General features: G+C 34.4%; 1 protein-coding gene across 2 annotated transcripts; it reads right to left on the bottom strand.

The window, feature by feature from the left end:
- Positions 1-512: 512 nt before the first annotated feature.
- coro2aa (coronin 2Aa) lies at positions 513-26056 on the bottom strand. 2 transcript variants are annotated; one of them, XM_067402748.1, is made up of 12 exons: positions 25752-26056; positions 13973-14173; positions 10932-11048; positions 10601-10750; positions 8018-8197; positions 7402-7518; positions 5841-5945; positions 5639-5735; positions 3770-3882; positions 3542-3632; positions 2745-3010; positions 513-2340 (listed from the first exon to the last, which is right to left on the bottom strand). In XM_067402748.1, exons 1-12 carry the CDS (start codon positions 25764-25766, stop codon positions 2209-2211), a joined length of 1584 nt encoding a protein of 527 aa, XP_067258849.1. In that variant the 5' UTR covers positions 25767-26056; the 3' UTR covers positions 513-2208. The 2 variants fall into 2 exon arrangements, with proteins under 2 accessions (XP_067258849.1, XP_067258850.1); XM_067402749.1 differs by lacking the exon at positions 25752-26056 and adding an exon at positions 16822-17147.
- Positions 26057-26877: the final 821 nt, after the last annotated feature.

The following is a 26877-nucleotide window of genomic DNA, read 5'->3' as shown; positions in this document are numbered from 1 at the left end:
TAAAAATTCTTTCTTTTTATTGGTCTTAAGTCATGTTCTAATTTTCTGAGATACTGAATTTCAGATTTTCCTTAGTTGTCATTTATAATCATCAAAATTAAAAGAAATAAACATTTGAAATATATCTGTTTGTGTAATGAATGAATTAACTTTTTGAATGGAATTAGTGAAATAAATAAACTTTTTGATGATATTCTAATTATATGACCAGCAAACTGGGAGAGCTACAAATTAAACCTCTAGATTCTCAACCAAAGGGCTCAGTAAACTTCCAAATGGGTGATGCTGAAAATTCAGCTTTGCCATCACAGGAAAAAGTCATTTTAAAATATATTTAAAATAGAAAACAGTTATTTTAATTGTAATAATATTTCAACATTTTACTGATTTATCAAATAAATGCAGCATGATGAGCAAAAGACACCTATAAAAAAATCTAAATTATTCCACACTTGACAGGTAGTGTATACATTTAATTTACCGCAAGTCAAACGAAGTGCACCCCCATTTTTCGCACTTTGATTCTAAGCTAAAAATGTCATATTCCCTCCACCAAGTCAACACCTTCATACCTTTATTTTTGTTGAATACGGCATTACAGGAATTTATATGTATTAAATGTGTCAGTGTGTGTACATTTAAGTGTAACAATACATGAATTAGCAACTAAAATGTATATTTTTGAATGGAAATAATATGCATTTAATAATTGCTATACTCCATTCGAATCATTTTGACCAGTCTGTCAAAGCTTTGTGTGCTTGAGAGACAGGAATAAATATCACTCAAACTGCTTGGAAAAGGATACCAGCTAAATAACAAATTGTTTAATAATAAAACAGTTGTGGCAAATCTTTATTTGCAGTAAATGCCTTATAGGAAATGATAAAATGCCTTTATCTGGCTTATTTTACCTGATCACAAAAATTATATAACTTATTTATGTTAGGATTAAAAAAAGAAGAGACTGCAATCAAGGCTGCTTGGATAACATTTAGTAAATAATTTGAAGAAATATTTCAGCAACAACACTTAAAATAGCATCTTTAACCTCTTATTCTATTATATATTCTGATGTGTGCATGTACAGATCCATATATAAACAAAACATTATTAATAATAAAAAAAAAATATGGCTTTTCCAAATTTGTGATACTAAGCGTTTTATCAGGAGCTCCTAATGGGTGAAACTGGTTGGTTTTAAGTGAAACACATGGTAAACCATTCAAATATCATGGTATGTACATGCATTTTGGCAGTTCACAGTAAACGTGTTGCAGAATGAGCTTGAAGGAATTACTGAAAATAAACTTGACTTTCCTTAGATATTGTGTGAATCCCAGCCAGTTCCGACAATGGTGCCTCATCAGTGCATGCTGGGATTTAGTAAACTTTTTTAACAGCATTTAAACACACACACACACACACACATACAAAAACCGAACTTTAACTTAAACATAAGATGATAATGTACATAAGCATTTATATTTTCAAAATTACGTCCCTTTGTTCTAAAAATTCAGATTTCCATTATTAAACTTTCTTTGCCACACCACTCATCCATTTGCACAGAAATTTAAATATAAAACTAATCAGAAAAAACAAAATTCTCCTGTTACAATCATATTCACGAATAATCACAAATAACCCAATTTATAAAATGAAACACACATATGCTCATATAAGCTTTTTTAAAATAATAATAATAAAAAAAATCATTTAAACAAGTATGATCACAATCCAAAAAATGTTTGCATAGTGCTAAAGTGTAAAAAAACTACCATGGAGGTTGTACAGTATTTATGTGCACATAATGTGGATACACAGAATGACTTTCCATAAAGAGATGTTAATAATGAGAATGTAGCCCATGTGTTTTTTTAAGGTCGCGGTCACATTAGCAAAATTTCGGGGGCAAAAAAGCTCCATTGTCTATTGTCAATAGTGAAGCGATGCATGAAGTATTGCTCACATACAGTCACTTTCAAAAAAGCAGCTTTCTGTTGGTCAATGCCACAAATTGGCGTGACCAACTAGAACGCAAACAAAACTCCAGTTTGCATGAATTCCTACGGAAATTACTGAATTTCGCCTGTGAAATTTTGCTGAGCAACGGTAAATGTGATCACACCTTTACAGCATAATTCATGAGGCAGAAAGTTCTTATGTGAATGTTAGTGAAGAAGACAAGGCTTTTGACAGTTTCTCTCAAAGAGTGGCTTGTGAGTTTCTCACATTTTTGATCTCCAATTCCAACTGTTTTATCCGCACATCCTTCTGGTTAAGAAGCTCCCTCAACCGTCGGATCTCTTCCTGCTGCTTATAAAACATTTGTCGTAGCTATATGCAGAAACACATACATAAACACACATTAGATAAGAGGAAAGTATGAAAACACTTAAAGGGATAGTTCACCCAAAAATGAAAATTCTGTCATCATTTACTCACCCTCAGGTTGTTCCAAACCTGTACAAATTTCTTTGTTCTGTTGAACACAAAGGAAGATATTTTGAAGAATGTGGGAAACTAAAAAGTTTTGGAGCACTATTTACTTCCATTGTATTTTTTTTTTTCTACTATGGAAGTCAATGGTGCCCCAATGTGACCTGGTTACAAACTTTCTTCAAAATATCTTATATCTAGAACAACTTGAAGGTGAGTGAATGATGACAGAATTTTCATTTTTGGGTGAACTATCTCTTTAAGGTGGATGACAGATCACTGCAAAGCTATATGTAGCATACCTCATTCTCTGTTTTTGGCGGTGAGCAGTGAGTGGAATCTAGCTGTCCGTTGCTGACATAGGTTGTCGAGCTGCTGTTTTTATCTGTGGAGGGGAGCAGCAAGGTAAGGTGAGGTTCTTTGCACTCGCGCTGCTGAATCAGCTGCGATAGTCCTGGTTGACTGCGAGAATGGCGTGTCTCCGTCGAGTCTGTTGGGCCTTTCCCCAAGCCCACCTCCACATATGAGTCCAGTTTACTTCCAGGCCTCAGAGACATCATCAAGGGACCTGCAGAGCAAAAGAAAGTATTAATTAAGGCATAGTCTCAGATTTATTCTCTGAATCACCAAAAAACTCAGCTGTCTCATGATTTATTTCTATAACATTATATGTATTTTTTTCTATTTTTGATTAAATAAGTGCAGCATTGGTAAGCATAAGAGACAAAACATAAAAAAAAAAACATACATTTTTTTTTACTGAACCCACACTTTTGAATGCTAGTGTATTTTTTTGTGCTCTGTCTTATATACTATCCATTTAATATCCCTTGTTCCCAGCATAAAAGTGGCCCAACTCTCAAAGGGCAAGAGACTAAAATAGCCACTTAGTAAGTTGGACCACTTTTATGCGTTCTATGTTGCTTTTATGGTTCATTTATGAAGCTCTTAAATCAACATCTACTTGAATGGTATGGAAAACAGCGGCTCAAACATTCCACAAAACTTTGACTTTTCTTGTTTCATGGAAGAAAGAAGGTCACACTGGTTTAAGGATGAGTAAACGATGACAGAAATTTCCTTTAAAAGACTATCTGACCTTTGTCTAGACCACTGATCCACTCATCTGCTGTCATGGCAGGCTTGTTCCCAGCTGTCATGGGGTAAATGTCCTCTTGATAGGTCTCCGACTGCAGAAAAGAACAAAAACATCTCTTGTAATCACTTACCAGGGGATCATATCATCAAGGACAACACAGAGACAACAAGAGAACTAGCTCTACTTTTTGTTATATGTATTTGAATGGATGTGTGAACAGGATTATACCCTTCGTGGAACAATCATGGATAGAGGTTCTATGAGACTTTTGATTGTCACTAGCTTGTAGAATCTGAATACTTCACAGGAAGACACATCAAGCCCTCTCTTTGGCATAACACCTGAAAGAGAATGCAAAGACATGTTCTGAGTAGGAAATCACCCTTGTGAAAAAGAAGTACACTTTAGCACATTTTAATAATTTAAACATATACTTGTACGAAACTAAATGTAATGTTTTCTTACACTTAATTGCATGTAATCGCAAAAAAAAAAAAAAAAAAGTTTTTAAAATTAAAATGTATATAAAGACAATCAGCAGAACTTTAGCATTTAGCAAACTTTAACATTTAGCAAACCGGTTCTGACAGTTCATTTGACAGTTCAAACTTTACTTAAGTTATTTGTGTGAACACAAAATTGCTGGTAATTGCCTTTCATTTACTTAAGTTAATGGTGTTTGTGATCACAGTTTAATTCGCTGATCCTTTATGTCGTATATGACTGACCAATTTTAAGTAGCCTACATCTTGGATATGTTTCTTAAACGTTTTGCACCTACAGTATTACAGACATTGACGCATAAATGCAGATACGTTCTACATGTCTAAAGAATAAACCAGTCTTATAAACTCCTTGATTTAGCTTAACAACTTAAAATATAATATGCATGCACGATAAACTATAGTACAATTTATTTACATCTCTTGACAGAAAGGTTTTTGCAGGTTTTATTAAAATGTTATTTGATTATAGTATTTTCCAGTACATGCCTCAGGCTTGCATAGTATTGCCAACTCACTAATCAGACTCCTCAGTAATCCTCTGAAAACTTCTACAGTTGGTTGAACCAACTTGCGTCATCAACCCGGAACTAAAGTTCGATTCAGTTTGATTTTGTGAACTGGCCCGACCAGTTACTTCCTGAGAAACGGCTCAAAAGAATGATTCATTCAGAAATCGGAGATCACTAGCAATTAGATTCTCTTCTCCCTTTTGATTGTCTGTACAGCCATGACATGAATGTACTGACAAATATTTATGGTGAACTAAAATATATTTTAATGTAATTTCTGTTGAAACGTTTATGTCATGTATTTAATTAAATATATTTGTGAATACACATTGGTAATGATGAATTATCAGAATTATCTTTTAGATGTGAACTTATGAGAATGAACACTTTTCTTAGTCATTTTTCAATTACTTTTAACCAAACAAATATCAGTAGATGAATATATTTTCTAGCAAGTTCAAAGTAAGGCTAAATCACAGACGCAGGTCAGTACATTAACTGCGTTCCAACAAACATTTGTCCTGAAAGTCAACAACTAAACCAGAATGTGTAGGCTACTTTGATTTATTTATTTTATTTTTTATTTTACACTGCATTTCTATTCCTTTATAATTCAAACAAACCGTAAATAAATTCTTTTTCACTTTTTGCAAAATAGCTTGCTTCAAAAATGTGCAAAATTCTTTTCTAATGCAGTTCTTTAGAAAATATTCATACATTTTAGGTGTTCACATACATTTTTGGGGGGGTCTCTGTACATATGTTAAATAATAAACTCTGTTTAGCTGATTCATGCATTTTATGTAGTCATGTAATACAGATGAAGGTGAACATTCTTTAATCAAATCTATATTTATGTACAAGTGCTACTCTGACACCTAAAGCATTTAAAGTATACTCACATAACCTGATTAGTGACAGAAATGGCAAAACAAATTCTTAATTAACAAGGATGAACCAGCTTTTGAACCATCTATACTATTCAAATTATGTTACTGCTGTTTTGACTACTTGTGCAAGAGAACCGTTGTCATGAGTAAGTGTGTGTGTGCACATGTAGGCTTTTAATGTATAGTACTCACACATTCCCTTCTGTGGTAGAAGAGACCGGTATTCAGTCAAATAGTGCACATATGGCTTCTCAGGGCTGATTTCATAGTATCTGATATTTCCATCACCCTAAAAGTTTGAAGGAGGATTTTGTTATCCATGAATAACCTGTATCATCAACACAATACTAAAACACTAGTTGCCAATCTGGCTGTCCAGGTTATATGTACTCACTTTTCCAGCTATGTAAAGCATGTGAGTGTCAGGGTCATAAAAAGGAAAGAGAACACCGGAGGAGCCGTCCAAGTCCTCTGTATAAGACGGCTCAGAGAGGTCATCCTGCAGAACACACATGTGTATATGTAAGTTTGGGACTTCTAATCTAAACCATACTAGTTTCTTTAAACCAAAGCCCTAAATCAAAAATACCCATATAAAGTTTTTACAAATACAAAAATTAGAAGAGCATATGCATTAGATCCATATTTGACTCATCCCATAAGAAGGTAGACAGAAAAACATTGTAATGGTCACCAAAAATAACTGCTATGTCATGATTGTGACACTAGGGGGACTAAAGTGACTAAAGCGAGTCATGGACCTGTTGAAGATGAACCTGTCAAACTACAGAACCTGATTTCCCAAGTAAAACATGTATGTTACTGGGTCAACATTTTTATTGATCCTGGAACAACACTCCATTCAACCAATCATATTTGAGGGACAAGTTTACAGTTTATGTCAAGTTTAGGCTTACAATCAGGGTTTGGTGCTTCTACATCAGTGTTATTCACATTTCCCCTGATTTTAGGGATAACTTATGGGTTGGATTAGGTATAGAGGTAGAGATATGGGGTAGGGATATACAAAATATGTTGAAACAGAAACATGTCTAACTCTGCAAAATCAGGACTTGCTGTCAAACTGGGGCAAGTATATAAACAGTAGGTCAATTCCAACCAGAACGTGAAGGCAGGTAATTGCCCCATAGTGAATTCCTCTGTTTTTGAATGAAAAGTAAGTGTATCTCAAATACTCCAATGTCACTAAAAAATAATTTAATATCTTTTTTTCAGTAAGGATGCATTAAAATTGAAAGCAATTGCTATGGATTGCACAAAAATATTTGGGTAACACTTTACAATAAGGTTCATTAGTTAAACATTAGTTAATTTATTAACTAACATGAACTAACCATGAGCAATACATACTGTATGTACTAATCTTCGTTAAAATTAGTTAATTAAAAATACAGTTGTTCATTGTTTGTTCATGTTAGTTCACAGTGCATTAACTAATGTTGACAAGATTTTAATAATGTATTAAATGTTGAAATTAACATTAACAAAGATTAATAAATGCTGTAGAAGTGCAGTTCATTATTAGTTCATGTTAACTAATGTAGTTAACTAATGTTAACTAATGAACCTTATTGTAAAGTGTTAATGTTATTTGTTATAGAAAGTAATTAAAAACAAATAATTAGTTGTGCTTTGTGACTTTATAGTTATAAGTTATCAATAAATCATTTGATTATAATTTCAATTTCATGTTTTTTCTAGTAGAAACAATTCTGTTCAACTTTGCAATGTGTATAGCATTGGTGTGCATTTTTAGTGTAATTGTATCTTTTTTTGTATTTGATTTTATAGGTACCATTGTAGCAATAATTGCTCAGATTGAGAATTTCTTTCAATTAACGAATGAAAATGTATCATAAAAAGAAGACATGCTGTGTTTTTATACAAATATGAAAATAGGAAAAATGAAGGAGTTTATTTTTAGCAGGCCTTACCTGTTCCCAAAGTGCAATCTGACGATGGTTCCAACGTGAACTGCCCGTAGAGATAAGCATTTTCAGGTTTCCAAGAAATAGCACTTTACTGGCTTTGTGTGACTTGCAGTTAGTCTCCTAAAATCACACATTACACTTACAGTGAGATTTAAAAATAGATGCACATCCCCTTTCTCTTTCTTTTTCGAAAAATACACATTTTAGTCATCACAAAAATCAATCAAACCTGACCTGTAAAAGGAAATAAATTGTGAATTGAAGTCTTGTGTTCATACATGAAGAGACATGACAGTGTGAATGTAAGACTCTGGGCTGATGCTGACCTCTGGGTAACAGATCAGCCAGGCTGCAATGGTTTTTTAAAGGTGTTAGATTTGGATGTGTGGTGTCAGAGAGGCAGACAAGTGCATTTCTGTGCAAGTGCACAAACTGTATGCTGTCTGTGTCAAAGCTCATAATTCAAATTAAGTGAAGGAATTAGTGATGGCCTGGGTAAAGTTATGGAAATAAATGAAGTCAAAACTCATGATTGGTTTCACCTAATAATATGAGCTTCAGAAACATGCACATGTGCATGACAGATAGAGAAGAACATCTGACTCAAGGCCACACACACCTGCAAAAGGGTGCCAGTACGTGGGTTGATCAATCGGATCTTCTTATCCTTGCAAGAGGTGGCGAGTCTGCTGCCGTCTGTGCTGAAGGACATGGACAGAACCACATCTGAATGGACACTGATGGACCGCACAGGGTTCTTGATCACCTGTTCAGGAACGTCAAGCTTCCACACCATAACCTACACATGAACACACAAAACAAACACTTAAGTTACTCTTACTGACATTTAATACACTACCGTTCAAAGGTCAGTACGATTTTTTGAAAGCAAGGAATAATTTTATTCATCATGGATTAATTAAATTGATAAAAAGTGACAGAAAAGACTTTTACATTGTTACAAAAGATTTCTACTTCAAATAAAAGCTGTTCTTTTGAGCTTTCTATTCATTAAAGAATCCTTTATAAGCATGGTTTCCACAAAAATATTAATCAGCACAACTGTTTTCAACATTGATAATAATAAGAAATTGTTTAACTGTATTTTTGATTAAATAAATGCAGCCTTGGTGAACATTTCAAATTCTACTGACCCCAAACTGTTGAATGGTAGTAACTGTAACACCATGTCACATTTGTAAATCATTCCTCCAAACACTTTTTTTTTTTTTAAATGTCATTCATTAAAATCTGATTAAGACTGGCTGACAACATTTCAATTAGTGGGAACCAATTTTAATCACTCTACACTCTGTCTACAGTTAAGGATTGTGCAAACTTAAGGAAACGTTGCAAGGAATGTGAGGTAGTGTGTGTGAGCCTATGCATTGTGAAGATTGTTGCTCTACACCCACCTTCACTGCCTCGGGACAGCTCAAAAACAACCCAAACAGAAAAAATGAGGACAGGGCAGAGGACCATGAAAAAGAAGATTGGGAAAGAGAGATGCTTAAAACCACTTTTGTTCATGGGGGGTTGAGATGGAGGGAAACAGGTTCAAATGGAGGGGGGAACTCGCAAATGAGTTAATGTTAATGTACTTTGTACAGGTATACTAATCAGAAACAATGTATTAGGAAATCACAATCAGAAACAATGTATCAGACTGGCTATGAGCATCCCAGAAATGCAATAAGGGATAAAAAGCCTCCAGATACAAAGGCAGTTTTAGGCTTTTAGATTTTCAACAATTTCTTGATCAAAAAGGAATCAATTAACATTTTCAATATTCATCTACAGGTTGGAAAACATTTTGATTATTATAGCATTACAGGGCTTTTACTACAGGGCTGTAAAAGGGGCAACAATATCACATACATGGCAAGATGCTAAATCAATAATCCCCAAAGACAAACTTGAATGCACCTCATAAAGAGTAATATCAGTGCTCAGTGTTCAATATAAATGATATGCAACTAAATGTAAATGTAAATTTTATGCATCTTTATAACAAGAAAAATAGAAGGCTGTGTTACTATTTTTTTTTGGCCAAACAATTTTTGGTAAAGAAAAACTGACTCAAGATTTGATGCATACATTGCATACTATGAAGCACAATCATATGCTGATACAGTTATGTTGAAATTAGATGCTGAGTTTAGGCTTTTTATGCAAAAAAAAAAATAAGGATATATATTTTTGAAGTTCTTAGAAAGTTGGGATTTCACTACAGTGATTTGACTGTAATTACATGTTTATAAAACAAGCGACAAGCAAAACTTGATAAATGGGAGATTTAATTAAATCAGATCACAGAACTGCTTTTTTGCCATGCTGATATTCAGAAAAATAGTTTAAATAAGAGTCACTGCTGCTATAATATATATATATATATATATATATATATATATATATTATAGCAGCAGTGACTCTTATTTAAACTATTTTTCTGAATATCAGCATGGCAAAAAAGCAGTTCTGTGATCTGATTTAATTAAATCTCCCATTTATCAAGTTCTCCCATTTATCCCATTTATCATCATTTTTGGAGCGCTGCTTGTCCAACTAATTGCTGTATTATTATTTATTTAGGAGATCCTTCACACTCTTCCAATATTAACTAGGTCACTGCAGACTTTTGGGTCTCTTTCAGGTTATAAAATATATATACTAAAAGCTGCTGCTGGTTACAATTAACACTTAGTTTAATTTATACAATATATCGAATGGAATAAAGACAATAAGATGCTGATATTTCTGAAGTACACAAATTGCGACTTTTACCTAAAAATACAGTGTTATCTCTCTATTTTTGTTTGGTTTATGTAATTCTCTGTTGGATAGTTGCACTTATTGCGAGATATTTTACAATTCTTTTTTATTTTCCTTCCTATTTAAAACATATTTAAGTAAATACCTACACTATTTTATCTATAAAAAGAATAAAAATACTGTATTTCATTCACACACACTCAAAGAACACAATTATTTTGGCCTTCGCACTGGAGGGGAAGGGTTTAAGATTAAAAGATTGAGAAACTGCTCGCAATCAACAAATATGGCAACACATGATAACACGTGTGGTGACGTGTGCTAAGAGTTTCCTATTACTGTGAATATTTTAAATGTCTTCCTGGTGGAAAATCCACTGAAATCTTCTCTCTCTTCATTCCATGACAAAATGTATGTATAGTTTAATTACCTGGTAGTCATAGCCGGTACTGAAAATGATGTTGTTGGCAGTGGGATGCCACTCAATGAGTCCGACACGTCGTGAATGACCCTGCAGCTCCTTCCAAGGCACTGTGATGTTCTTCAGAACACCATGTTCAGGAATATCCCAAATCTTTACCTGAAAAACAAATAAAAACACATGATAAGCTGTAAAAATGTGAAAACAACATTAAAATATATCAAGAATATTCAGCTACTGGACTGAAGGTCAACATGAGATCTGTTTGTGTGAGTAAAACGTGAACATGCACCAGTCTGAATCTGAGGTGAGTGTATGCACACTGTATGTTCACACTTACTGTGGCATCCTCTGAACAAGATGCTATACAGAAGTCATTAAATGGGTTCCATTTGATGTCAAGTACATTGCCTCTGTGACCAGAAATCTTTGGATGATGAGGGTCAACCTTGCCAGTCTGAGAAGACACAAAAATACACCATTATTTATGTATATACACTTATAGAGGACAACCATGGGGTCAAGATGGGGGTCAAGATTTTGCCATGTTTGGCATGTACATTGTACTGTTCAAATGTTTGGGGACATTTGAAAAAAAAAAAAAAAAAAAAAAAAAAAATAATTAAATTGATCCAAAAATGATAAATGTAAATGTTACAATTTTTTTTTTACATTTATTTCATATACATGCTGTTTGAACTTTTAATTTGTCAAAGAATCCAAAAAGTCGATCACTCTTTCCACAATTATAATGTGTAATGTGTATGTTCAGTTTTAGTTTCGTTTCACTGTGTTTCTGTTTTGCCTGCCTGAGTTCCTAGTTAGTTTCCTTGATTATTAATTAGTCACTCACACCTGTTTCTGTTCAGTTTGATTACCCTCTCCATGTATTTAAGCCCTGTTTTTCTTCAGTTCCCTTGTCCGGTACTGTCTATGTTAAATGTGGTTGTGTTCGTTATTATAACATGCTGTTTTTGTGTGTATTCCTTTAAATACAAATGAGCTGCTGCTCCCTGCCTGCTTTCCAAAAGAGGGCGGAGCTCTAACAGCTCAGGCTTTGACTGCTCAACAACAACAAAGCTGGAGAATCGCATGCAGATTGTCAGTAATGGTGTTCAGCCTTACATTGTTCAAACCGGAGTCAGACACTGATGGAGAGAATCAGAAGTTAAACTTTTAGAATGCAACTGGACATTTCTGAATGGTTAGTGGATAAATATATGTAGTTGCTGTGGAGTTGATTTAACTCATCGACTAGCATGTGCAATCATGTTAATCTGTTGTGCAAAACCCGAATGGATGCCCACTATACAGTAGCGTATCTGTTTGCCAAATAGAGCCATATACACCAGGCTAATGTTTATGATTGCTATCAAATGCTGTGAATTGTCATATTTTTTCCAAAATATCGCTCGGACAAAAACGCTCCTTTTTTAGCAATCAAGCTTGCCAGGGTCAACTTGCAGGCTATCCAAGCTAACAAGACTCTAATAGTGTTCTGTGCTCATCTGTGCAACCAACAACAGAACATTTAGCATTCTTTGCTTGAACTTTTGCCATGGCTATAAAACTGGTACATTGTTTTCTCTTGAGGAAAAAAAATGACGCCGCCGTGGGTGGAAACATGCAGATAAAGGGGCGGCAATATTATAATAAGATCCTCTTCCTACATCAAAAGGGGAGCGAAATCTGAACGGCTTGTTTTTTAAAATGCCTGCAGAGAAATGCTTGCCAAAACAAAGTTATTGGGTTGTCCTTTTTCACGTTTTCTGGGTTGGTAGATGCACCAGGGACCTGATTACAGCACTTAAACGGAAAAAGTCAGGTTTTCATGATACGTCCCTGTTAAATTGTAATAATACTTCACAACATTACTATTTTTACTGTATTTTTAATCAAATGAATGCAGCGTTGGAGAGCATTAGAGACTTTTTTCAAAAGCAAAAATTCATACTGACCCCAAACTTATTAATGTATCTTGAATATAACAAGTGTATTTTGTCTTGTCTCAAAATTTGTTGAAACACATGTTCAATTATACATACAGCATTCTCCAAAAACCAAATCTATATATGAAATGTTGCTTTTAAATGAAATTTTTATGAATATTTAGGTATGTTACTGGAAAACAAGATAGGTTTTGTTTTCAGCGTAATACAAAAAAATAAGTCATTACAAGTTTGACCAAGAATCACCGCACAGAAATGTGTTGCAAAAGATACAAGTCTCAACAAGGAGAAAATCCTTTAGTAGCCAAAAAAAACAATTACGTAACACAAATGACTCAGTTAACAAGTGACGAAACTTGACTTTATCATTATTCATATCTAAACTGGCAACTGTACGTTGTTTCTGGGCAAAGATGCTAAAATGTGGAAATGTTGAAACATGCATTAACTTGAAATGTGTAATCAGACCATTTTATATGTTGTTTGGAACTAAAATACATTTCCCCCCTGGTTTCACAGACAAGGCTAAAGCTAGTCCTAGACTAAAATTCATGCTTGAGCTGTATTAACTGAAAGTAACTTGGACTGACATATCTTAAAATATGTTCAGTGCCATTGTTTTGTCTCAAGATGCACACCAGCAATGTTTTTATCTAGGGTATATTTATAAAAACTACTTAAATACCCTAATTTAACTAAGGCCTAAACCTGGCTTAGGCTAAGCCCTGTCTGTGAAACCAGGCCTTTATTGTATACTTAAATTAACATTAAATGAATACTACTTTTTAGTCACTCTATGGTGTTGGGTGGAAGGAGAACAGACAGACAATACAGAAAGATGCCTGTGGGCTTTCATGTAACCTGTGCCATTCCTGAGACATGAGATAATACCTGACTAAACATGAGACAGTCAACAGACCAATAAAATGACAGAAGTCTAAAGTGTGTCAGAACAGGTAAGCATGCAGGAGTGTGTGTGCGTGTGTATGTATGTATGTATGTGTGTGGTAAACCCTACGTTATGGGGACAAAATTTCCCCACAAAGATGGGAATATCAGAAATCCTTGTACTTTTGGGGACATTTTTTGGTCCCCATGTGGAAAACAGTTTATAATCATAATAAATGATCTTTTTTGAAAATGTAAAACATGTAGAACATTTTCCGTGAGGGTTGTCATTAGGGTCAGGGTTAAACTTGAAAACCCAATGTGTGTGTGAAGAAAGAAAGAAAGAGTATGAGAAGTTAATTCTGAATGTTAGGATGTAAAATATTAGAAGCAAATAAATATGCAGTAAATATTTCTTCGGTGCCTCGAAGAAAGAGGGAAGACACTAACTTGTGTAACTCACCAGATAGTCCTTAAAACAATGTTACAGTACTTTAAAGAGTATTAAGAGTGCTAGTCACCGATTTGAACATGTTTCACTCACATGATGGATGGACAGTACCAGGAATGACCCGCCACCTGCGCATTCGGTGATAACTGCGATAAAGCGAGGGTTGACGGCGCAGAGGTGGTTGTCGTGAACACTCCGGGTGATGGGGACACCATCATAGCAATTCTCTTTTGTGGCCGGCTTCCCAAACACGTGGCGATACTTGGAACTACGGTACTGAGGACGCCATGTCATCTAGAGTGAAACACAAGAATAAGTGAAATAACTTGGACAAACATTTGACATTGCTGTCGCAAGGTTTGAAAAAGAGATAAACGGAGAAAAAAAACCTTCATCATAGCTCTTAACCTTAAAACATCTAGATGAGGCTCCCATGAAGGCTGAAAGTTCAGAAAGTCAATTTTTTAGTATAAGTCTAATATTCAATGAAGATTAGAAACATAAATGCATAACAGAGAACGTGAAATAACAGCTCATGAAATACTGTGATGTGCGTCAGCTCTGACAAAAATAATGTATGGCAGTTTTCAGTGGTTAAGATCCTGTGTCAGCTGCTTTGACAAATTTCTTGTGCTGTTTAATGTGCTTGGGAGCATTTCTCATCAGTTCATAATATATATTTTACTACAATACAGATGCTGTATCTACACGATTATGATGGCAAAATGCAACAAATAAATCTTTCATCATATTATAAAATAAAAATGATAGTTGTAATAAAAAAAAATTCTTAAACCTTCTATTTTAATACTTTAGTGCACACACTAGTATACATTCGTCCATTCACATATGTTTTATAGCCTTACATTTCCACATTGTCTAAAAGAACACACTGGGCAAGATGTGGAATATGTTTTATTTCAATTAAATACAGGAAATAAAAATGTTTTAACCTCAACCTTTTAAAAATAAACCGTAATATTGTGAAATATTATTACAATTAAATGAACTGTTTTCTATTTTCATATATTTTAAAATGCAATTTATTCCTGCGATGGAGAAATTCTACTTTGATGCTTTAGTTCTCAAGAAACATGTATTATTTTGTCATGCTTAAAGGGTTAGTTCACCCAAAAATGAAATCACCATCATGTTGTTTCACACCTGTAAGACCTACGTTCATCTTCGGAACACAAATTAACATGTTTTTGAGGAAATCCATTAGCTGTATGACTCCTCAATGGACAGCAATTTAACAACCACTTTCAAGGTCCAGAAAGGTACTAAAGACATTATTAAAATGGTTGACGTGACTGCAGCGGTTCAACCTTAATTTTATGAGGAGACGAGAATACTTTTTGTGCGTAAAAAAAAAAAAAAAAAAAAAAACTTTTTTTTAAACAATATCTTCTGTTCTGTATCATTCTGCTACCTTGTTTACGTCAAGCGCTTCCACGTTCTATGTCAGAACGGTGGCTCATTATTGGCCAACTCCTGCATCAGCATCACATGTATGCGTCATGCTGCTCACGTGATCAGCTTCGGCCAATACTGAGCCGGCGTTCAGACGTAGAACCTGGAAGATTGCTGTCTATTAAGGAGTCATACAGCTATCGGATTTCATCAAAAACATCTTGATTTGTGTTCTGAAGATGAACAAAAGTCTTACGGGTGTGGAACTGCATGAGGGTGTGTAATTAATGACTAATTTTTGGTTGAACAAACACTTTAATATTTTGATGGAAACCTCGGTACATTTTTTTCAGGATTTATTGATGAATAAAATGTCCAAAAGAACAGCATTTATTTGAAAAATAAAAATCTTTTGCAGCATTACAAATGCTTTACTTTCACTTTTGGTCAACTGAATGTGTCTTTGCTGAATAAAAGTTTTTTTTTTTTTTTTTTTTTTATTATTTTTATAATATTTTCAGCTACCCATAAAGATTTCCATGTTGGCCTGCAGAAAACAATGAAGTAAAAAACCCCCATAGCCAAGTTCTTCTGCCAGAAACAATTTCACGAACAAAATGCCTATCAGAGACGTTAGCAACAACCCTGATGACTGGGTAGATAAACACATTTTGAAAACAATATGACAGGTTTTGCTGATGAATGATAAAGTTCTCCCATACTAGACAGAAAAGCAAGATCAAACTCTACTCTATTCAGAAGAAAATCTGGTGTTTCAACAACTGGATTTACATATCTTGTGTTGGGTGATGTCTGAGTCTGCCTAACTAGCAACAGCTAAAAATGTCCAGGTGATTCCACAATCAACTGACGTACACCAAAACACACGCACACATACTCACACACACCTGAGATTTGAGAAAATGAATCCAATGAATTGTACTGTCAATATAAACACAACCAAACAAAAACATATTGAAATCAAGTTGAGAACATAAAACATTGCAACACTCTTAAATATATGAGCAAATCCTTTTGTGGCAGGATTTGTATATATGTTTGAGTTGTTTAGCTTTCAAAGGCTAGTGTAATGATTAACAGAGTGATGGATTAGCCAGTGTGGGTGTGGTGGGTAGGTAACAGATATAAAAATCATGGCAATATATTTGAAGCACAATTAATTAAATGACTAAAATATTATGGGTAGATGTCATCCAAATAGAAGGTGGAACGTGGCATTTAATTCATCATTCTAGACTAAAAGTTTAAAAGCATTCTTTTCTTTTGCTTGTAGCTTTTGCCAATTGCCACATTAAGTTAGAAAAAGAAACTTATGGTGTCTTTTAGTCAATTATAAAGCCTAGAAGTGCAAATAAATAACAGTAGTAAGTATAACAATTTCATAACAACAATTGCATGCCTGAAATGTACTAGTCTGAATGGGTCAATGAAGTGAAGAAAATATCTAAATCACATTTTAACAGTAAAAAAAATAAATAAAAAAAATCCTTTAATTTTCAACTACTCACCCTGTCTGTGCTGAGCACACGAAGACCTGAGAGAAAAGAGAGATGATGCAGAAATAAAAGTGGAGAAAATATCCCTGTTTGCCACTTCCACCGGAGGAGTTATAGTTCCATTTCAGATCTCTCGTAAAGCATCGCAGAAAAAGAAATGATGACAAAGAAGGAAGAAAATCAACATAAACACAGTGAGAAAAAGAGAGAAAAACAGATGTGAAACTTTTGCCCTGCAGCCTCAGTAAATGTGGACAGAAAGCCAGCAGCACGTCCAGTGTTTGTGAGCAAACAGGTAAGAGATCATGTGTGCACAGCACACTCCCTAAATGGGTGGAGCCTCACAGCAGAAAGCATAGGGATGGGGAGGTGTGAAGGAAAAACGGGACAAATTCCCCACACTCATTTCCTGAACATTAATCCCTAGGGTGATAAATAAGTATATTAATTATGTTGTATTATTATGTTTTTTCTTTGAAAGGAGTGTTTTTTACATTCAAATTTATTTTTTGTTTTAATTTTAATTTACATGTACCATTATAACTAAATGTACTCATAAACAGCTAAATGTATCAACATTTTCAATGAAACATTTACTGAACATGAAAAATTGACATCTGGGTGATGACACAAAATATGCAAAATACAAATTAAGAGTTATGAGTTGAAATGAGTGAAAAAAGTGAAACAGAAAGTGATTCAGGGAAATGAATCAAACAGTTTTCTTGCTTTAGTTTAAATCAAAGAAGCTATTAAACCATTTTTCTTAACACTCTCTCATACTTGTCAATTATGAGACAGCTAGAGAAGATAAAATCACTGCAATATTTTGCTTAATTTGGTGAGATTTTCATTAATTATTTATGCCATGGAGCTGTAATGTGATGACTTTTTCTACATTTAACTTTCTATTCTTGCGCAAGGACCTATAATTAGTTTCTTTATTCTTTGGTTTGTTCAAGCTTATGTTTATTTATTTATTTCCAGCTGAATATAGGCCATTGTGAATATTTGACATATCACCCATTCTTTGTGTCTGAATCTGTCTGCTGTGTGACACAAGCAGAAGCAAAAGCAAAAGCTGTTCTGTGTGATTGTACAACAAGGAAAGCTCAGTTCATTATCGCATGTCAAACAGAGGCATGATCGAAATATGTTTATTCTTTCTAAATAACAAGTAAGGTAAAACAAATACTCAGGAAATGAGGACTGGTGTTGTAAAAGTGGTAGAATTACTGGATGCAACTCAATATGAGGAGTGTAAACACAAGCGCGGGGACAGAGTCCAGTCCACAGGTCAGGTTTAGTCTGAACGAGCAGACGGAAGTTGTGGCAGTATCACTTCTATCAAATGAGTTCAAGTTTCACCTGGAAGGTTAGTTATCACAGTGATGGAGGTGGAACTGAACCCCTACAGGGCATAGGATGATAGAAATCGTTGAAAAACCTGCTAACTGCGCTGTTTTGCTGACTTGCTGCAAGGCAAATGTCGATCACACAAAAAAAGTAGTGTTCACACTACCATTACAATGAGTTCAGGCTCTGTTATCCAAGCAATTAGAGAGCAGCTTGACATGCAGCTTCAAGAGCTGACTAATGTCCAGAGATTACAGACATTATGCTGATGACCAGCTACAGCACAGGAAAAGCTCTACGGGTGCAGATCTTTCAATGGGAAAAAGATATTTGAACTTGAATGGGGAGATCTGCATTTTGACAATACGACACCTGGTTTCAGTTTCTGGGCCATTAAGACCTTACTAAATCCTAACTGTGTGGATGAGGCACTGACTTTAGTATTGTCTGGGAGTATCCAGGTCATTGACTGTTGTTATGTTAATGACCCCTAAAATGTTGAAAAAAGACTGTTTTGATATGATAAATGTCTGGGCTTTTCAAGAGGGTCTTTACTCTTTTAAAGGAGGTCTTTGGGTGAGGTTTGATCTGGAATAAGAACATGAGAGTATGTCCTGAATAAACCATAATAAAACTAACAGCTTTATTGCTTTATTGGACCAACACAAGATCAGTATTTGTTAGTTAGTAACAGATTTGATAACTGACTGATAAATGATAACTTAAAATCCAGAAATAAGCTAGGGATGTGAAAACAATTGTAGATAGCAATGAAAGCTTGATCGATTTGTGTTCTCAGCAGTATAAATGTAATAAGAACATTTAGAGGTAAATATTATGATTATTAAATACAATGTAGATAGAATATTATGATTTAATGTAAGATTTGTGAAATAATATTTATTAGACTTTATTTTTTTACTAGCAATTAGTGAATGCTTATGAATGTATTAAAGGGTTAGTTCACCCAAAAATGAAAATAATATCATTTATTACTCACCCTCATGCCGTTTCACACCCGTAAGCCCTTCGTTAATCTTCGGATCACAAATTAAGATATTTTAGTTGAAATCCAATGGCTCTGTGAAGCCTTCATAGGGAGCAATGACACTTCCTCTCTCAAGATCCATAAAGGTACTAAAAACATATTTAAATCAGTTCATGTGAGTACAGTGGTTCAATATTAATATTATAAAGCAACGAGAATATTTTTTTTTGTGCGCCAAAAAAAACAAAATAACAACTTATATAGTGACGGCAGATTTCAAAACACTGTTTCGGGAAGCATCAGAGCATAAATTAATCAGCATGTCGAATCTGCTGTTCGGAGTGCCAAAGTCACATGATTTCAGCCGTTTGGCAGTTTGACGCACAATCTGAATGATGATTCGATACACTGATTCATTATGCTCCGATGCTTCCTGAAGTGTTTTGAAATCGGCCATCACTATATAAGTCGTTATTATTTTTTTATTTTTTTGACGCACCAAAAATATTCTCGACGCTTTATAATATTAATATTGAACCACTGTACTCACATGAACTGATTTAAATATGTTTTTAGTACCTTTAAAGGATCTTGAGAGAGGAAATGTCATTGCTCCCTATGGAGGCCTCACGGAGCCATCGGATCTCGACTAAAATATCTTAATTTGTGTTCCAAAGATTAACAAAGGTCTTACGGGTGTGAAACAGCATGAGGGTGAGCAATAAATGACAGAATTTTCATTTTTGGATGAACTAACCCTTTTAGAATAAGATGCAGCTAAAGTAACCAACCCAAGCTCACTGGAAAAACGTATCATTTATGAAACATGAAATCGCAGTTACTGAAGCAACAATTTAATTTACGGGACTCGTACGCAAGCTCTCTGTATTGCAAATGAAATGCTGTACCAGGTGAGCTACCATGCAAGTTCAGAAATGGCATATATATGGAGCTGATGTTGTGATGCAAACATCAAAATGTACTTGTTTATAAATCATATATATATGTGTTTTGAGGTCACAGTATTGTGCAAGGAACCATGTGAAAATAAATCTTTATTAATCAGTAATCTGCCCGTTATCATAATTTCTTTGAAAAGGAACAAAAGTTGTTGATGTTTTACTGCCGCTAGTGGTCATTTCACCTGGAAACTGCAGCGAATTGTATGTTTAGGTATATTTTTGGAGATTTGTAAAAATGTAAACTAGATGCATTTTTCCCAATGCGTCTAGGTTGCAACCAACACTGTCTTTGAGCTAAGTAATAAGTTAAGATAAGGTAAACAACCAAATTGAGACAGAAAAAAAACATTCCAGGTTAGAACTAATTTGTATATGTTTTGCATATGCCCACCCCATACACTCTGTCTTTATGTGGTTTGCTTAGAAAATACTAATCTCTATTTAGCACTAGTAGGAGGTGTTCTACCTTTGTATTTGTGAAATCATTGGTTGATTTGGTAAAAAATCATTAAGGTGAGCAGCAGTTTGTCAGTCCATGTGTTGAGTAAGGAAAAATGTAAATGCATTACCAATGTACTAAAGCTGAAAGACGTGGCTCATTTTCACCAGCTCTTTTTTTCCGAAAAGTGGAAATGCTCTATTTGACTTTCAAAGCTTACATTTGAATTTCCCTCTTAAGGGAAAAAGTCTAGCTGCTGAGGCTCACCAAGCTGGTCCTGATAGAGAGAATCAAAGATAAAAACATCTCCAGCCACCAGAGAAAGAAAACAGTCTAGGATGATTTATTTCGCTATTTTACACGACATGAATTGTACTTGCTTTGGTAAATCAAAATTGTGCATCAAATGCAAGTCTTGAGGCTCATAAACTAAATCTAACTCTATGACATTTGCAATATGGGTGGAGAGTGAATATACTGTAGTGCCACGTGGCTTTACTCTGTTAGCAGACACATTATTGATTCAAACAAACAAAGAGCGTAACGTGAAGGAACCGTCCCTTTCAAATAACTCTGTCTTTCTCAATGGCTCAGTGGTCAGAAACTTTACAGTTTGCCTGTACCTGCTATTTTTGTGTTACAACTGCTGATTCTTATACCCAAGTCAAACTACAACAAAGTGAACAAAATTGTTATTTCTCCCCCAATCCGATGATGAAAGGGGAAGTAGGTTATGGCTGAACTGAATAAGTCTGTACTCTCTAAAATTTCTGGATATTATTATTATTAATATTATTATGTGATTATATTTGTGTTTATTATATTATCATAGTACCATATATTAAACGATAGACAGTGGACATTAAATGGATCCACATAAAATTTGCTTATATAAATCATGAATGTCCATTCATGACATGTTCACCTGCCTAAATGAGGGAAACTATAGCCTAATGTTGCAAACAATACAGCCATCTGCTCATCTAAACACTATGACATTCAGAAGAGCTCATGAAACCTGAAACTGAATCAATAAGTTTATTGACTAATACAAAGAAGGGAAGTGCTGCACACACAAACTGTATAATGACTTGAGTGTTACAGGGGCATGTGAAGTCAGGAAGATTCTATGCCATTCAATAACCCACTTAAGGAGAGAGGATGTTGAGAAAATGCCCTTGATGGTTTTCAGAGTGGGTACAGTAGGCTAACAGCAGTGTGCAGAGTTTTGCTAGACGATAAGTGTGATTCCACACGTATTACCGAGCATGCATTTTTATTTTATCAGCATAATTTACTTTGATTGTACATAAAATATTAGGCTAACTAATTCTAATATAGTCCTAACTAGCCTAAGAGTTGTTTCATATTGAGCAGTGTTGCTTATTTGTTTGTTTTTAAGGGTTTGTAAGCTCCCAGCATGCATTGCAGGATGAATAAACTATTGGATTACTGTTTTGTTGTTTGCAGACTTGATTTATGTTGCTGTTTTTCTTTATGATGTTTGTTGACTGTCATTGAGGTTTTGTGTGTTAAATGTTGAGCACCATGTTTCCATATTTTACTATGGCACATAATATTCTCTTCACAGGCCAAGATCACTTCATTCAACTGTGTATAACAATGAAATAAAGACATAAATATTTCTAGTGTTGCTAATTAATAAGTTGTTCACCAAGAATTGTGTACTTTTTCTTAATTACTGGATGAATTAGATGTTTTGTATTTATCAAATTATCAATTAAAAAATAAAAATGAACAAAGAATGTAGTATTACTATGAACTTAACATTACTGATGCACATATGTTGCCTTGTTTCTTTTCTCAACAACTGTGATGAACTGCCATTCTAAAAAATAATCAATAGATGGGTGTGAGTTTCCATTGGAAAGCTTCTAATTTTACCAAAAGCAAGAAAAAAGGAATGATGTGTAGTCTCTAAGGATTCCCTGTCAGATCAAGACAGAGCTAAGGTGGTATATCAGCAGAGTTTGTATTTAACCCTTAAACACAGACTTCAATCTTACATTACAAGCTTTATATTGAACTACTTTAAATATTAAATACTTTTTATGCACATAAAAATGAAAACGCAATAAGGGAAATTGATTTTGACTAAAATCAAACTCTGTTTAAACAGATTTTACATTTGTCAAACTATTATGATGTGCAGAAATAAGAAAACAAATGAGCTCATTTTGAATAATACACGCATGTCTATCACACAAAGTATTACACAATATAATGTTATGACAGTAATGTAATGTTAGTTTCTCACTATCTGTATAATGTATAGGTCAGAGAAGTGTGCAAGTGTGCAACCTGTTTGAGAATGTAAAAATATTTACAAAACCATACTTAATAATTACTCAACTATTCAAAAATAACTAATGAGTCAATTTAGTGGTACCCAGTCCTGAATTACCCCTAGCACTGCACATTTTAGGGTACGTTTACACCAAAATGATGTGATAAAAATGGAAAAGTTTTGCTATTGTGTTTTTTTGCGTAGATGACAACATTGTCAAAACAATCCTCGTTCACACGGATCCACAAAAACGACTAAAAAAGCTGTATTATGCATGCCAGGCCAGTACTTGGCAATGTCACTTTGTAAAGAAACATTATGCGCCTATAGATTGAACACGTAATATGCATGCGCATTACGTCTCTGTTTTCACAATTTTTTTTGTAGTTTACACAACAAGCACTTTGAAACCCATTTTCAAAAGTTTGCGTTTTCAGGCCGTTATGTAAATGGCCAAAGGAATAAATAGTTTTCCTTTTTAGTTGAAAACTATGTCATGCAAACGCCTCCAAAGATGTCTCCCTAATCAAACACACCTGATTCAACTCATTAGTACAGACTCCAAGACCTCAAGTGGGTGTGTCACATATAAGAGAGGCATCAAAACTGTGCAGTGTTGGCGGTCCTCCAGGACCAGGGTTGGTAAACACTGGATTAGTTGACCATGTCCTTGGCCCATAACTAAGGGAATCAACTGAAGGTCAAAAAATAGAAGGGAAAAATTAAAATAATTCCAAGATCTTTGAATATATCATGACGTTGGAGTCATGCTGATGCAACTGTGGTGTAGGCCTAGTTTGTTTATAGATTTTACTTTCGACAGTTGTATAGGCTTCAAATTTTAGTAGTGTTTAATTATGAAGATTATCATGATGAACAATAATTGCAATAATTTCTGCAATAATCCAAAAGCCAATGGAAAAATCCAATTGGGATTTTGTCAAGGAAAACAGGATGATTCTAACTTCAGATTGGCCTCCAAAAATACCACATCACAGCAGCACCCATTCCATGTGTGAGAGAGTTAAAGGGATAGTTCACCCAAAATAAAAATTCTGTCATCATTTACTCACCCTCAAGTTGTTCCAAACCTGTATGAATTTCTTTCATCTGTTGAACACAAAAGAAGATATTTTAAAGAATGTTTCTAACCACACAGTTGACTGTAGCCACTGATTGTAGCCACCATTTTTTTTTCCTACTATGTAAGTCAATGGCTACCGTCAACTGTTTGATGACCAACATTCTTCAAAATATCTACTTTTGTGTTCAACAGATAAAAGAAATTCCTACAGGTTTGGAACAATTTGAGGATGAGTGAATGATGACAGAATTTTCATTTTTGGGTGAACTATCCCTTTAGGTCTTCTAACGGCACTGCTCTTCTCACCCTATACAAATACTAATAATAGGTTGCTTCAGTGTTATTTTTATCAACCAGCATAATATCAGCCAACAATTCTGGAAATCTAGCTTCTATGCTGTGAATTATCACTGAACTGTTGGAAATGTAATAAAAAAAAAACATTAAAGAAAGACATGAATGAGTGAGTATAAATCCTACATGGACAGAGGAGCCAAAGTGATACTGTGTCCAGGTAAAGATCCAGACTGCAGCACTCATGGCTCAGAGGCATGTCTGAACACGACCACACCTCCCTTTGACACGTCTCACCCTCAGGACTTTGACACCTGGCAACCCACATGAACTGTCTTTCTTTACCTGGCCTCCCCTGAGTGTCTGTCTGTCTCACTCAGCACTCCAGCCATTCCATTTACTCCATTTTGTTATCAAACACATGAATGAAAGTCTTCAAGCCAGTTCAACTGACTTGTCTGACAGACATGTGTTTTATATTTTTTCTTTTTTATATTAGTATTTTTTGAAGAGTATTCAGAATACAAATGCAGGTTGCTTCTCATAAGAAAAGTACAAATTGGATGTCAAAACTGTGGTTTTGGTTATAATTATCAAAAATGGTACATGGATACTTAGTTCACCCAAAATTGAAAACTATGTCATTGTTTACTCATTACTTTATTTTATTTTGTGGTACATAAAAGAACATATTTTAAGAAATGTCTCATGTTTTATTGTGCATACAATTGATGTAAATGGAAATCAAAACTGTTCTTCAAAATATGTTCCTTTGTGTTCTGGAGAAGAAAAAGAGTCATACAAGTTTGGAACAACAAAAGGGTGAGTAAATGATGAGTAAATTTTCATTTTGGGGTGAACATTTATTTAATGTGCATTCAAAGCAATTCCACTGTGATAAAGGTCTAGCCTATAGGCTCTAGAAGAGAAAGTCTAAGCACATAGCCTAAAAAATACAATAAAATAAAGTTAACATCAGACATTAGGTGACATTAGATAACTACATTAGGTAATCAAAATAATTCTGAAGCATTTAATGTTAATTTGAACATTTACTAATACATTATTAAAATCAAATGTTTCATTTGTTAATATTATTTACTGGACCCGAGATATTAACAGTGAACAGTTGTATTTTTTATTAACTAAGGTTAACAAAGATGAATAAATACTGTAAAAAAACGTATTGCTCATTAACTATAGAATTGTGTTAGCCTAAATGAAAGTGTTCCCAAAATAAACGCAGTCGACATTGGGATGAGATAAAGGTTACAAGAAAACAATGTGAAATATATACAACTACTGTGACTTGATAGTGATGAAAGTGAAGAAAATTTTTGTAATAATAGCTATTTACCAAAATCATTATAGCCTAAGCATTTCTAAAGTCACTCTAACTATTATAAAATCTCAAACAAAATAAAATGACATAAAATGAAAAATAACACTGCCTGGAACATTTACATAAAATCTAGAGAAAACTATATAAGTACAAATATGAGTTTTCTTACCTTTGTGATGGTCATGCAGTAAGTGCAACCCACGGCTACTAGATCCGCGTCTTTTTAAACACTCGCTCGCAGAAATGTGTCAGAGAGAGAGAGATGAGAGTGAGAGATTATAGGATGAGCCTTACATCGATGCCGCAGTGTTTGAGGTGAGGTGTGAGCATCAGCTGGCATCTGTTACTGTTCACTATGTGACACAACCGTGTCCTCCTAAAGAGGCGCTTGGGCGCTCAGACAGACTAACGCACCATTGAGGTTCATTCAAATCCCAAGACGCTGCTTGTTTTAATGGAGGTATTTATACACTACAATGTATAATCATTTAAATGTATACATTCACATGACTGTTATCCGAGGAACAAATGGAAATATACGTTAGGAATCTCAATAAATTTATTAAATAAAAATGAATCGACAACGACTAGGATTGGTCCAGCGTGTACTGCGGAGTGTAAAGTATTATATACCACGTGACGATGCAAATACTATTTAGTTACTCCAACATTTGTCTGGACAATAATTTTTCCTAATTAAGAATATTCCTGACAAACTTTAATAGCCATTTAGTTTAAATATATGGTTAAGAGTTAAAAAAAATACTTCTATTGGACCATGTCCAATTAGAAATAACTTCCTCGCAGTAAGCCCCGCCCATTTTCGTAAGTTTTGATTCCTTTCAGCTCTCGTCCTGTTTTTTCGAAGTCTATGGGTGTGGGGCGGCGCTGCGGTGGAGTGAAAGGGTGGAGAGATGATGAGAGATGATATAACCCATAACCTGTGTCTTAGAACAATGTCCCCTCCCCCATTCCACAGTGATTCATTTGAGGACCCAAATATATATTGGACAAAAAATAAATAAATGAAGAAATGTGCTGGATAAATGTTCAAATAGCCTACAACAACAATATATAATACATATGATCCAGTAGAGCAAATGTATTTAAGTTTCAAGTTACAACTGCTATAAGGCCTAAAATAATTTCAATTCTTTTAATAGTACATTTATAATTCTTACACGTATTTCTTTCTCATTTTAATTTATTTACGTATTTCTTCCGACAATATGATAATGAGTGCGTGGCTAGTTTCCTTCTATTGGTCAATCACATGGTACATATTTTACTGTGTA

The sequence above is a fragment of the Chanodichthys erythropterus genome, chromosome 12, assembly GCF_024489055.1.
Source record: "Chanodichthys erythropterus isolate Z2021 chromosome 12, ASM2448905v1, whole genome shotgun sequence".
Taxonomy (NCBI): Eukaryota; Metazoa; Chordata; class Actinopteri; order Cypriniformes; family Xenocyprididae; genus Chanodichthys; species Chanodichthys erythropterus.
Note: the sequence above shows the minus strand (reverse complement) of the source record. Positions and strands in the feature narration are given on the sequence as shown.